At 36.2% G+C, this 14,661-nt stretch overlaps 1 protein-coding gene across 1 annotated transcript in view; it reads right to left on the reverse strand.

Annotated features, from left to right (window-relative positions):
- Nucleotides 1-14,661, reverse strand: part of LIN7A (lin-7 cell polarity scaffold A) — a 189,995-nt gene that overhangs the window by 139,113 nt on the left and 36,221 nt on the right. Inside the window, exon 2 of the mRNA XM_020993472.2 lies at nt 5,143-5,261. Within this exon, the coding sequence (XP_020849131.1) occupies nt 5,143-5,261 (119 nt within the window). The remainder of the gene's footprint in view (nt 1-5,142; nt 5,262-14,661) is intronic.

Below are 14,661 nucleotides of genomic sequence, written 5' to 3' on the forward strand. Positions count from 1 at the left end.
ACACCAACATTTTCCTATATTTACATGAACATTTATTCTGAGTATGTGTATGTATTTCTATACAAAATATTTAAATCTACCTAAAAACACTACTAATCGTAACAAAAGCATGATACAGTGCTTACTATGTGCAAGGGCACTGTGTTAAGCACTTTACAATCATTGTCTCTTTTAATCTTCACAATAATCCTGGAAGTTAGGTGCTATTATTATTCACATTTTTGATTGATAAGGAAACTGAGGCACACTATGGTTAAGTAACTTGCCCAAGGTCACACAGCTAGTCAGTGTCCTAGGCTGGATTTGAACTCAAGTCCTCCTGACTCCAGGCCCAGCACTCCATCCACTACACCAATGAGCTCCCTAATCATAATATTATCATGTGAAATAGTGGGAAGAGAACTAGCCTCTGAATTGGGAAGATCTGAATTCGAGTCTTCCTGCTAGGCTCTGTGGCTCTGTGACCCTCAACAAGTTTGCAATTTTCTAAGACTGCATTTGCAGAACAGTTGCAGCTCTATATTGTTAGGAGGAATCTCCTCACTTTTAATCCCCACTACCAATGAAGTCACATAATATACATATAAATATACATGTACATGTACATGTAGACACTACATGGTGTGTATAATATTTACTATAGTTCTGATTACAATTTTGTTTTCAAGGACAATTTTATAAAATTTTATTAATTTATTATGTTTTTACAACAAATTTCACGTAGGAAAATGTTGTCTAGGGCTAGACTAATGTGTGAAATGTTACCCTTGGGAAATTCACATGCACTTTAATTTACTCATGAAAATTAATGGTTTCGTTGATGGCAGAAGACCTTACTTCAAACAAAGAAAAATTAACCTCGATAGCAAATGTGGAAAGAGAACTATAATTAATGAATTTTTAAACCCTTCTTCCTTACACATTACAAAAGTCTGCTGCCTTACATAGTTATGAATAGTAAAGAGAGTGTTAACATCCTTTCTCTTCTTCCACCAAAATCTAGATGGAAGGCAATATGATTTTAAAAAGTAATTAGGACTTTAAAATACCTATTTATAGCTTGTTGGGCCAATCTCAAGCAAGAAAAAAGGTTAAAAGACTTTTAGCTGGAGGAAAAAAAGCACAACTGTCAATCATTATGCCAAAAATAGGACTTGTGGCTTCCAGGCCTATGATCTCAGTAGAAGGAAAAATGCTCACTTCATCAGACTGATGCAGAACACAACTTCTGTGAAGAGTCTATTATTCAGAACTACTGCGTGAGTACATGTAATTATGAGCTTCTGAAAATGTGTACTATTTATTTTATCATCTGTAATTGCACACAGAAACAGGGCAGGGGTAAAGTATTTACATAACTGTTCTGTGCAGGCTATTTGGGAAGGTCCGTTTAGATATCTTTTGAAGATCAATGACCCATTAGTGCAATTATAGTCTCAGGCCTTTGAGATCCCGTTCCAGTTAACTAAAAGTGACACCATTGATAGAACGGACATTTTGTGCATGTTATTTAAAATGTTCTTTTACTGGGGAGAAACTAAGTAAGTAGAACCAAGGACTCATGAAGTCACCCAATAATTTACCTTAATAAAAAAGCACTTTTTTTTTTAAAAGAAATCAATTAAGTACTTATTAAGCATCTCCTATGTTCTAGGGGGCAACTAGGTGGTGCAGTGCATACAGTGCCAGGCCTGGAGTTAGGAATACTCATCTTCCTGAGTTCAAATCTGGCCTCAGATACTTACTACATGTATGACCCTAGGCAAGTTACTTAACCCTGTTTGCCTCAGTTTCCTCATCTGTAAATGAGCTGGAGAGGGGAATGGCAAACCACTCTAGTATCTTTGCCAAGAAAACCCCAAATGGGGTCATGAAGAGTCAGACACAACTGAAATGACTGAACAATAACAACAATTCTTCTTAGCCTCATAGAACTTTAGATGCGGGGACCCCAGAAATTATCTTGTCAAAGTGCCTCATTTTACAGCTGAGGAAACTGAGGCTTAAAGAGGTTGGAACTTTCCCAAGGTCATACAGGTAGCAAGCATCAGGCACTCTACTAGGCATTGGAGAAAGAATGCACCTCATAAGGCTATATGAGAAACAAATTCTCGCTAATTCTCTTGACCAACTTTTATCAATTGTAAAATCTTCATATAATTTATGTGTACAGCTATGCATACAAGGACATCCATGATCTTCTACCTCAAGCATGGAAAGGAATCTAGTTACTGAGTTACTTCTTGGTAGTAGAATCATTGACTCTTCAGTCAAAGGGAACTTAATGGGTCGCTTAGATCCACCGATCAGTCATGCAGAAATTCCTGAGATAGTTACCCAGCCTTTGCTTGAAAAGTACCAATTACAGGGAACTCACTCCTTCACAAATGAGCGATTCAATTATAGGACAGCACTAAGCATTAGAAAATTATTTTCTATGGTGAGCCCGTCTGACTTTTACTAATGAATCTGATCTTTCTCCTTTGGAATCATTTTTACTCGGCATGACTGCCCTCCAAATGACATTTTTTCCCCCAATAGTTTTCCCTTTTCCTCCACCATCCTCAGTATACTTGTTTCTCAGTGTCCTATTTGCAACAGGGTACATGAGATTGAAAAAAAAAACCTGTCTGACCGATACAAAGCACAGACTACTAATTTCCTCAATCTGGATATTCCTATGTAGTGATATCATTGCATCACTGGCGTAAACGGGAATTGAGTTTAATTGGAACCTCCAAATATATTTAATGTGAACTCCTGTCTGGCCATGGCTATATATTTACCATCATGTATTTAGCGAAATTAATGTTTTTTTAATCTAAATGTAGGACTTCATATTTATTTCTATTAAATTATATATTGATGGTTTGGGTCTAGCATTTTAACTTCCTGGATTCACTTATCACTTTAAGTCTTTCATCTACCTTATTAGTTATCCCTTCCTGGTTTGAATCATACGAAAATATAGTAAGGTGGCCTTTTATGTGTTTATCCAAATCACTGATGCCTGTTGAAGAGTACCAGGTCAGGTAGAAAGTCCAGTGACACACTACTAGAGACCTCTTTGATGGTTAACATCAGTCCCTTAATGATCTTTTTGAACCAGCTTTGTATCTGCTTATCAACACCATCAAGTCCCATCTCTCCAGTTTATTTTTGGAGACATCATGAAAGAGTATCTCAGATGTTTTGCTAAAATCAATTTACATCGTGTCAGTGACATTCCCGTTCTATTAATCTAGTTAGCTTATAAAAAAAGGAAATGAAGTTTGTTCTTGTATGGTCTCGGGCAAGTAATTTAATCTTTAAGCACCTTGGATTCCTCATCTGTTAACTGAGTGTGTTGAACTAGATTGAAGTTCTTGACTTGGGGTCTATATACTTATTTTTTAAAATATCTTAATGTAACTTTGTAATTCATTTCCTTTGTAATCCCATGTCTTTTATGGTGCAATGGGTAAAACGGCAGGCTGGCAGTCAGGAAGACCCGAGTTCAAATGTGGCCTCATATACATACTGACTGTTACCCTGGACAAATCACTTAACTTCTTTTTGCCTCAGTTTTATCATCTGTAAAATGGGGATGATAATAACACCTACCTCCCAGGGTCCTTGTGATGAAGATCAAATGAGATAATACTTGCAAAGTTCTTAGCATAGGACCTAACATATATATACACACACATATATGTACACAGACACACACACGCACACACGCACACACACACATGTAATTTAAAACCTTATTCTGAGAAAGGGACTATAGGCTTTGTGATGTTGACAAAAGGGTACGAGGCAATAAAAAAGTTAAGAACCCCTGATCTAGATGACCTCAAATGCCTCTTCTGGTTCTAACTTCTGCGATTCTATAGTGTAAATAAATGATGTTCTTGATTACCATATTAGCCTCCGTGTGATTGCCGCATTCTCTTCTCAGTGCTCCAAAATAACTGGCCTTAATTATCTTTGCTAGAAATTTGTTAGCAATCGAGTATGCTAGTCTGTGGTTTCTGTCACACCCCTAAGTTATGCCTTTTCAAAATAAAGACAATAGCTTTTTTTTTCTTTTCTTTTTCTAATATTTTGGTACTTCTACTGACTGTTCTCAGAAAATGCCTGTGGAGTCTTTGCTATCAACTCTGAGCTCTTGGAGCACCATAGGAGATCACATGCCTAGATCTGGACACTTGAACTTATCCCACTCAGCTAGGTGGTATAGTGAATAAAGACCACACCTGGCATCAGGAAAACCTGATTTTGAATCTGGCCTCAGACACTGTGTGACAAGTCACCTAACTTATGTCTGCCTCAATTTCCTATGCAAAATAGGGAGAAATAATAGCACCTACCTAATACGGCTGTTGAGAGCATAGCTTACTAGCTTCATGACCCTGAGAAAGTCAATTAACTTTTGTCTGCCTCAGTTTCTTTTTCTGTAAACATAGGGAAAATAATAGCTCACAGAGTAGTTGCAGGGACCACATGAGATAAAATTTTACAAAATTTACAAAAGAAGTACCTAAAGTATTATAGAAATGCTAGCTATAATTATTAATATTATTATCTCATGACTACAAGATTATAATGTTTTTTGAATGAAGTGAGGGAATGTGCCATTTATCTTTGTAAGCACCACCCTCCTCTCTGGGGCACCAGAGAAATTTTTAACATTACCACTACAAAATGAAAGCTTCAACAGAGCTCAAGATGCTGAAGAGGAAAGAGGGCAAGATTTAGATAATTGTTAATTCACTGGCAAGTCATGAATCTGTCTGAATTCTGAAAGTAGGTTAAAGCAAATCCGGTCTCTGTTCACTGAAAAAGCAGCCTCAGTCTCCAGAGAGCTTCATATGACCATTACACAACATGATCACATGTCCCCATCTCCCTAGGATGCGATCTCTCCCCAGCTCCCCATATGTAGCATTTGTTTTTGTAAGAATGTACTAATCCCATTGGGGTTTAACTTAAGAATTTCACAGAATAGATTGTGTTTTATCATCTTGTCCAAGAAGCTAAAAAAGGAAACGACAAAGATTTAACTCCAGTCTGTTTCCCTGTTTACAGATTAGATGCAGAAAACAAGTGTACTTGTAGGACATGCAGCTGAACACAATGACTAAAAGCGGGGTGCCATACCTCACGAATAGCTGTACAAAACTCACTCTGCAGAACTTTTTTGAGGGACTGTAGCTTTTGAACGGGTATCTCTCCAGATTCTTGTAGTTTCTCCAATAACTCAATTGCTCTTGCAACATCTGAATGGATAAAAAAATAAGAGAGGCCTGGAATAAATTTTCTCTGAAATAGAATTATAATACAACACAACACCATATAAAACCACAACACTAGTAATAGAATTAATGTTTACTAAACACCTACTGTGAGCAGAATAGTAGCTGGGGGATATAAAAAGTGTAGATAAGATTGTCTATGCTTTTATAGATTTACAGAATTTGAAAGTCGGAAGGGACCATCTGGTTCAACCCATACACAAAAGGAATCCCCATTATAAGATAGCTGACAAGTTGTCATCCAGTCTGTGACTGAAGACATCCAAGAACAGGAAACTCACTACCTCTCAAGGCAAGCCATTCCACTTTGGGAGAGTTCTAATTTGTAGGGAGTTTTGTTTTGTTCTGTTTTTTTTTTCTGCCATCAAACCTAAATTGACCTTTGCATCTTTCAACCATTCTTCCTGGTTCTGCCCTTTGGATATGAACACAGTAAGCCCAATATCTCCTCCACATGACAACCTTTCAAATACATGAAAATAGCTCTTCACACCTAATTCTTTCCATCAGTCATTGTGTAACATGGTCTCAAATCCCTTCACCATCCTGGTTGCTCTTCTCTGGACTCTCCAGTTTATTAATGTCCTTTTTAAACTGAGACACCCAGAACTGAACCCAAAACCACAACTATGGTCTGATGAGGGCAGGGCACAGATGGGACTATCACCTTCCTATTCCTGGAAGTTCTGCTGCTCTCAGTGAATACAACTCAAGATGGCACCAACTTTGGCAGCAGCCACATCCCACTGCTGACTCCTGATAAGTTTGCTGTTGGCTAACCCACATCCCTTAGGTCTTTTTTAGAACAACAGTTGTCCAGTCATACATCTCTTCCCATCTTATACTTGTGAAGTTGCTTTTTTTTTACACAAGTCAAAGCTTACATTTGTCCCCTATTGAATTTCATATTATTAGATTCAGCCCAATGTTCTAAACCAGGGGTGAGTAACCTGTAGCCTCAAGGCCACATGTGGCCTTCTAGGTCCTTAGTGCAGCCTTTTGACTGAGTCCAAGTTTTACAGAACAAATCCCCTTAGTAAAAGGATTTGTTCTGTAAAACTTGGGCTCAGTCAAAAGGCCACACCTAAGGACCTAGAAGGCTACATGTAGCCTGGAGGCTGCAGGTTCCCCACAAATTCTAGGCCATCAAGACCTTTGGATTTGTATTGTTTCCATCTTCTATGTTAGCTACCTCTGCTAGCTTTGTACCACCCGCAGATTGGATGAATGTACCTTCTATGCTTTCATCCAAGTCATTAATAAAAGGTTAATGCAGTACTAATCACTGACACCTACACTGTAATTTTATACACATTATTTTTTTTACCTTCACAACAACTGTGTGAGCTAAGTACTAGAGTTATATTATAGACAAGAATATTATAGTATATTATGTTATATTATATTATGTTAATCATATTATATCATTATAACATGTCATGTCACATTAAATTATATTACATTATATTAATCATATTATATCATATCATATCATGTCATGTCACATTAAATTACATTATATTATATTATATTATATTATATTATATTATATTATATTATATTATATTATATTATATTATATTATATTATATTATATTATATTATATTATATTATATTATATCACATATTATATTGTAGATAGGAAACTAAGAGCTGGAAGCTTTAGTACAAAAGTTTAGGTTAAGATAGTCTTTGTCTTCAGTGATACTGCATGGTATTTACATAGCAATTTACATACATTCACAGCATTTTACATATATTATCTCATTTAATCCTCTCAACAACCCTGAGAGGTAGGTACTACAGGAGTTATCACCATTTCACAGATGGGAAACTGAGACTCTAAGAAGTTAAATGACTTGCCAGGGGTCACAGAGATGATAAATATCAGAGGCAAGATTTGAACTCAGAGCTTCCAAACTCCAGGTCTGGCACTGTCTACTCTACCACCCCACCTCAAATAGCTTACAGGAAAACAGGAGGACAAGATTCTTACAGACAGAAAATGGACAGTATTGGTTAAAATAATTATAGAGTTAAAAAATTTTCTGTGATGTTTAAAGGGGATGATCAATACTGGGGGAGGGGGGTGGGGAAGGGGGAATGTCAATCATGACAGTATCCTATAAAAGAAGGTGAATAGGACTTTAATGATGGACAAAAATTGACAACATAAAAGGGTCCTGAGAGAGAAGGTATTCCAATTCTAAACACAAGAAATTGTTTGAGCATAGTCATTTCAGAAGGAAAGTGAAGTGCTTGTTTTAAAGGCTAGATGATGGCATATGGTGGAAGGCCTTGAATGCCAGGATGAGAAATTCAGACTTTACTTGGTGTGCAAAGAGTGTTGTTAGTGTAAAGATGTCTGCACCAAGAAATGACATGACCAGTTTTGTGTCTATGAAAGATTATTGTGGTAGCTATATACAGGATGGATTGGAAGGTTGAGATAAAGAGATAAGAGATAGGAATCTCTGGAAGAAGGTATCTGCAATTATCCAGATAAGTAATAGTGATGGTGTGCACTCAGGTGGGAGAGGTGAAAAGGGAGAGGAGGAAGGAATTCCAGGGATGTGGGAAAAGAACTGCTATTTTTACTGACTTGAAACAACAAAAACTTTATAGAATTACTCTTAGAATTGGAAGAAACACTACTAATAGTGATAATAATAATAATTAACATTAATATAGTACTTACTATGTGCCAGGCACCATGCTGAGACTTCCAATTATTATCTCATTTGATCCTCACAAGAACCCTACAAGATAACTGCTATCATTGGCCCCAATTTACAGATGAGGAAACTGAGGCATCGGAGGTTAAGTGACTTGCACAAGGTCACACAGATAGTCTCTGAGGCCCCATTTGAACTCAAATCTTCCTGACTCAAGGCTCAATGCTGTATCCATTGTACCGCCTATCTGGTCCAATGCATGCATGAACAGGAATGCCCTTTGTCCCTGACCAGACTCCATTTGAAGAAATTTTATGACAGAGAACCCAGGGTTAGCATGGTATAATAGGAAAAAATAAATCAAAGAATGAGGGAGGCCTTCATGAATTTGATAACTGCTGAGCTAGGCTATGAAGTATTTTAGCAAGCAAAGGTAAAGGAGGACTGAGCTACAGGCAAAAGGCCTGATTTCCTGAATGTCCAGAGGCAAGCAAATGGTGCAAGACCAGACCTAGAAAGCGGATAGCTGAACTATAGAGCGTGTGGAAGGAAGGAATGTGAAACAAGGATGGAATGGTAGATTGGGACCACAATGATGGTTTTTAAGAAAGGGAGTAACATGGTCATACCTGTACATTAGAATTATTTTATCAGCTGTACGAAGAATGGATTGGAGAGGAGACTGGAGGCAGGAAACCAGTAAGGAAATTGGTAGAAATAGTCCAGACACAGGCTTCAGACAAGTAGGTAGAGAGATCACAGATTTACAGCTAAATGGGACATTTCAGTTTATTTAGTCCAACTCCCTTATTTTACAGAATTATCGACTCAATTCACAGTTCTACTAAGAATACATTAGAATGCTGTCTTCGTACAAACTTCTCCAGCAACTGTATTTTCTAATTATACCAGGGGTGGGCAACCTGTGATGTTGAGGCTACAGGTGACCCTCTAGTTCAAGTGTAGCTCTTTGACTGAATCTGAGCTTCACAGGACAAATCCCATTAATAAAAGGATTTGTTCTGTAAAACTTGGACCCAGTCAAAAGGCTGCACCCAAGGACCTAGGAGGGCCACATGTGGCCTTGAGGCCCCAGGTTCCCCACTCCTTGCCAAACCTTACCCTTACATACCTTACACCTTACATATTGTTGCAATGTAAAGTAGAACCTGAAAGTTGTTTTAATGTGTGTTTCTCTTATGTTACTGATTTGGAACATTTTACATATCATTGTGGATACTTCATCTTTCTTTTGAGAACTGCCTGTTTGTATCCTTTGTCCATTTACCTATTGGGAAAAAGCTTTTATTCTTAGATACTTGAAACAAAATTCCCTACATGTGTTTGATATCAGTCTTTAATCAGAGAAAATTACCACAATGGTGTTTACCAATTCACTGTTTCTTTTCTAATTCAAACTACAATGATTTTGTTTGTATCAAATCTTTATAATTTTATTAAATCAAAGTGGTCCATTTCACTTGTGAAATGTTTCATTAAAAATTCTTCTTTCATCTTTTTTGTTTTTTATGGAAAGATTTTCCAATGACCTTTTATACCTAGGTCAAATATATATTTGGAGCATATGGTGCCCTATGGTGCGAGATGCTAGTTGAATCTGATTTTTGGCCAGAATATTTTCCTGTTTTAATAGTGAGTCCTTATTTTAGTAGTTGGAATTCCTGAATTTGTTGAACACTTCATAATTAAATTTTATTGCTTCTAGCCTTGTATACATAATCTGCATCAATGATCAACTTTATTTTTAACCAGTATCAAATTTTTTTTTTATGATTACTACTTTGTAGTACAGTTTGAGGTCTGCTACTTCTAGTTCTGTCTTTTTTAATTATTTCCCTTGACATTCTTGACTTCTTGTTTCTCAGTTTATTTTTTGTTACTACTTTTGCTAGTCCTACACAGTAACCCTTTGGCAGTTTGGTTGGCAAGGTATGCTCTATAAATTAATTTAGATAGTATCATTTTTATTATATCAGCTCAACCCAACCATGAGCAATTAATGTCTCTACAGTTATTTGATTCAAGCTTTATTTCTATATAGCATTCCTTGAACTTGTATTCGCATAATTCCTGTGTATGACTTGGAAGGTAGTTTCCCAGATATTTAACATATTCTGTAGTTATTTTGAATGAAATTTGTCTATCTCCTCTTGATGTTTTTTGTTGGTAACAAATAGAACAGCTGAAGAATTTCATCATTTTATTTCCTATCCTGTTTAATAACATTTCAATTAATTTTAATGAGTCTCTAAAATTCTCTAAGTAAGTCTGTCATATATGTACAAAAAAACAATGTTTTTATTACCTCTTTACTTTTTTCCCCTCATTTTTTTCTTTTCTCATTGTACCTAGCTTTTCTAGAACTCTATCAAATAGTTATGATAATAGATGTCCTTACTTCATTCCTCATCTTATTGTGAAAGCCTCTAGCTTTTCTCCTTACATAATATAAGCTCTTGGTTTCAGATTTTCTAAATTGGCTTCCAAAGAAATGGTCAATTTGTTCCTATGCTTTCAAATGTTTTGTTTTGTTTTACATGAAATATGTTATATTTTGTCAAAAGCCTTTTCTGCATCTTTTGATATATTCATGTGATTTCAGTTGTTTTATTATTAACATATTATATTATGTTTATAGTTTCTCTATTATTAAACAAACCTTCAGGGAATTTTCCTTCATTAAGTGGTTTTCCTTGGTGCAGTAAGGGACTGGAGGTAGCAGCTCTTGGGAAAAGTCTGTCCTCATGATACAATACTCTTTTGTGAACTGGAATTTCCTGTGTCCCTAGTGGTTTTGTTTGGGGGAAAGAAGCATGCCCACATAGGGATGTGAGTAGAGAGCTGTTTTTCAAGGCTAAGATGATCAAATGTCCTAGTTTGGCTGCACAGTCTCAGTTTTCTGAATATCTGCCCCAGAGGTTATTAAGCAAAAGTAGCAAGGTCTGAAGTAACAAAAAACTCAACAGACAACAGCTGAATCCCAAATTACCACTTAGAATTGTATGTGTAATGAGCAATGATGTCTGTGGTACATGTATTACCATTGTTTCAACTACATTTTACCTCAATTCCATTTAACAAATATTTATCCATCACCTACTCTATGCAAGGCACTGTGCTAGGCTCTCTGAGGATAAAAAAAAAGCAGTCTTTGGTCTCAAAGATCACATATTCCACCAGGACAATACAACTTGTACATAGATAAGAAAATGGGAAGGATATACAAAGTAATTTCAAGATTTTGAAAATGCCATATCTGGGGAAATCAACAAAACCCGCATATTCTTGGCTAGGGATTCAAGGAGGGGAGAATATCTCTATTTCACTAACTGGGGAATCACCTAGCAAAGGCATGGAGGTAAGAGTTTTACATAGAATACAGTGAAGAGCTAATAGTTCCATTTGACCTGAATGGAGAGTATATGAAGAGGATAAGATGAAATAAAACCAGACAGGTTTCTGGAAGTCATCTCATGGGGCAATTTAAATGCCAGGGTACAGGATTTGTATTTTACCATACAGGCAACAGGGAAGCCATTAAAGCATTCTATGTAGGAAATTGACATGGTCATGATTTAAATTTTAGATTTTTTTTTTGACAAGACCTGTCACTGGTATAGGAAAACTCCCAAACAACCCAATCAAAACCCTACTTTGAAATTTATAACCTAAGAGAATTGCCTGGGGAATTCTGAGATGAAGTGACTTGGCCAAGGTCACACAGTTAATATTTCAGAGGTGAAACTTGAACCCAGGCCTTTCCTGACTTCCTGTTCTCTATCCACCATGATACACAACTTCTTTTAGGATGCTTCAGATATTTCAGTTACCCAATCGTATTGGTTTTAATAAACATACAAATGAATGCTAAAGAATATCCATTTTTCAATCCCGATTCTGTACCAAGTAAGTGCAGTCACCCTAGAAAAGTAGCCACTAATTCTGTATGTTTTTAGCTGCATTTGTGGGCCAGAAAGTACAAAGGGTGACCAAACATCATTTCCACATACCCTGGTATGAAATGGGAACTTAGACAATTTACAGGTCATTAATGAAACATGGCAATCAGTGTGTCCTACTAATCTGACACCATTAATATTTTCCACTCTGATCGACCAACCATTATCATGTCCTTTAAATGCAGGCTAATTGGTAAACCCTGGGGAGAGATTGTCAGCCAAGTAAAATGCTCAATTTTAAAATAATTTCGTACTACATCTTATGAAGTCACTCCTTCCCCTATTTACTGTCTAATGATGAATTACGTTTTATGCATAGGATTCAGGAAGACTTTCAAGCGCATCACCCAAAACGATTTGACAGTGCTTAAATTATTTTTTTAAAAGAAATCTTGTTTCTCTTGTGCAAGTCTTAAAAAAAACCCTGACCTTGGATGAGATTAATTTTGTCTAAGCCCATTGCATCTAAGGGGAAAGTGTCCGCTGGGAAAGGAAAAGCTGTAGCTGCTATAATATTCTCTGAAATTGAAGTTGCCCATTTCACTTGAGAGTGATTACTTGCCCAATAAACAAATCTTAAGGTACACAAAGCTTAAGATGTGGCCTTCATTATTAAATTATGACAGTCTCAGTAGTTTTCAATGGTTAGGTAGGGTTATGCTACCAGAATAAGGAATGTATTACCCTCAGATTTTCCAGGAACAATTCTAGCTTTCTTCCCTTTGGGGTTTTTTTTAAAAATTTTTTTAAATTCAGCAGTCTAGCATTTCAGTTTCCCCAAACAGTGGGATAGGGAGAAATACAATTGTTTTGTAGACTATTCTGCATTCCACGACCAGTGATTTAAGCAGTAGACCATGAGTAAATTCAATTCAATTCAATTCTATAGACATTTATTAAGCCTCTTTTATATACTAGGTGCTATGCTAAGTTTGGGGGGATATAAAGATAAAAATTAAGTTGTTCCTATCCTCAGTGAGTTGAAATTATACTGAGGGACAGAACATATGCCCAGATAAGTAAATATTAAGTTCAAGGAGAAGAATACCAGCACCTAGGAGAACATTGTATACCTTCTTTGGGTCTTAACCCCCCTCCCCCCTTTTTTGCCTTTTCTTGTTGTCTGTGTCACTCTCAGGCTCAATTGTCTCTAAGACTAGAGAAAATGGAAATAGAAACAGGTATAGAATATACACACACACTACATACATACATACATATATATATGTATATATACATATATACATATATATGTATATATACATATATAGATATAGGTATAGGTATAGATATAGATATAGATATAGATATAGATATAGATATAGATATAGATATAGATATAGATATAGATATAGATATAGATATAGATATAGATATGGATATGGATATGGATATAGATGATATAGATATAGATATAGATATAGATATAGATATAGATATAGATATAGATATAGATATAGATATAGATATAGATATAGATATAGATATAGATATAGATATAGATATACAGAGAGAGAGAATGTTTGTGTGCCCATGCTTCTGGGTATATGTATGTGTATATATGTGTATATGTGTATATGTGTGTATATATATATATATATATGTATGTATATATATATATATATGTTATTGTTGAGTTTTTTCAGTTGTATCCAACACTTCATGACCCCATTTGAGGTTTTCTTGGCTGAGATCCTAGAGTGATCTATCATTTCTCTCTCCAGCTCATTTTACAGATGAGGAAACTGAGGCCAATAGGGTTAAATGACTTGTCCAGCACCACACTGCTAGTAAGTGTCTGAACCCAGATTCAAAAAGGAAGAGGAGTCTTCCTGATTCCAAGCCCAGTTCTCTACCCATTGTACCACTTAACTGCTATGTCTGTCTGTCTGTCTATCTATCTATCTATCTATCTATCTATCTATCTATCTATCTATCCATTTAGATATAAGTACAGATAATCATGTAGATATAGATGCATGTGGGCAATTGTATGTATATATGTGGGTATATATATATATATATATATGTGCATATGTATGTGTATATATGTATGGGTGTACATATATAATATATATTTCTATATGCATATGTGCATACATATACATATATAAGAAAGATAGAATCAGAAAGATAGCCATCATTCTCAAGTAACTTACCTTCTAGTGGGGGGGAAGACACATAAAAAGAGCTAAAAGGGGGGAGGGTGCTAAAATACAGATGAAGGTACCTGTCATGGGAATTATAAAGTCCAGAGCAGTCAGGAGGACAGCTTGTAGAGATATGAAGACATGGCTGCCCTAGACTTCTTCCTCTAAATGGAGGTTCTGGATGGAACTGGCCAATCAGAGGAAGAGGCTGCACGGGTGGAGGATACTTCCAAAATTGTTGACTCAAAGAGAAATAGAGAGATGTATGGTGCATGTTAATTCATCCAGTGATAACTTCCATGCAAGAAGTGGAAAAGGATGTTATTGGGGAGATGTATGTCTGGGAAAGGTTGCAGGATATCCACATATTAAGAGCAAGGCATATAACATGGGCAGCCTACATGTTGCTCTATCCATGTACTAGTATAGTGTAATAAGTCTTAGATGGAGACCTCTAGCTTGTTGGTTAGATCCTATGAGATAACGATGAAAAAAAATCACACAGGATGAAAAAAATGGAATTGGTTATGATCCTCCACCAATGGAGGGAATGACCAC

The sequence above is a fragment of the Phascolarctos cinereus genome, unplaced genomic scaffold (assembly GCF_003287225.1).
Source record: "Phascolarctos cinereus isolate Bilbo 61053 unplaced genomic scaffold, phaCin_HiC Scaffold_1;HRSCAF=81, whole genome shotgun sequence".
NCBI classification, from domain to species: Eukaryota; Metazoa; Chordata; class Mammalia; order Diprotodontia; family Phascolarctidae; genus Phascolarctos; species Phascolarctos cinereus.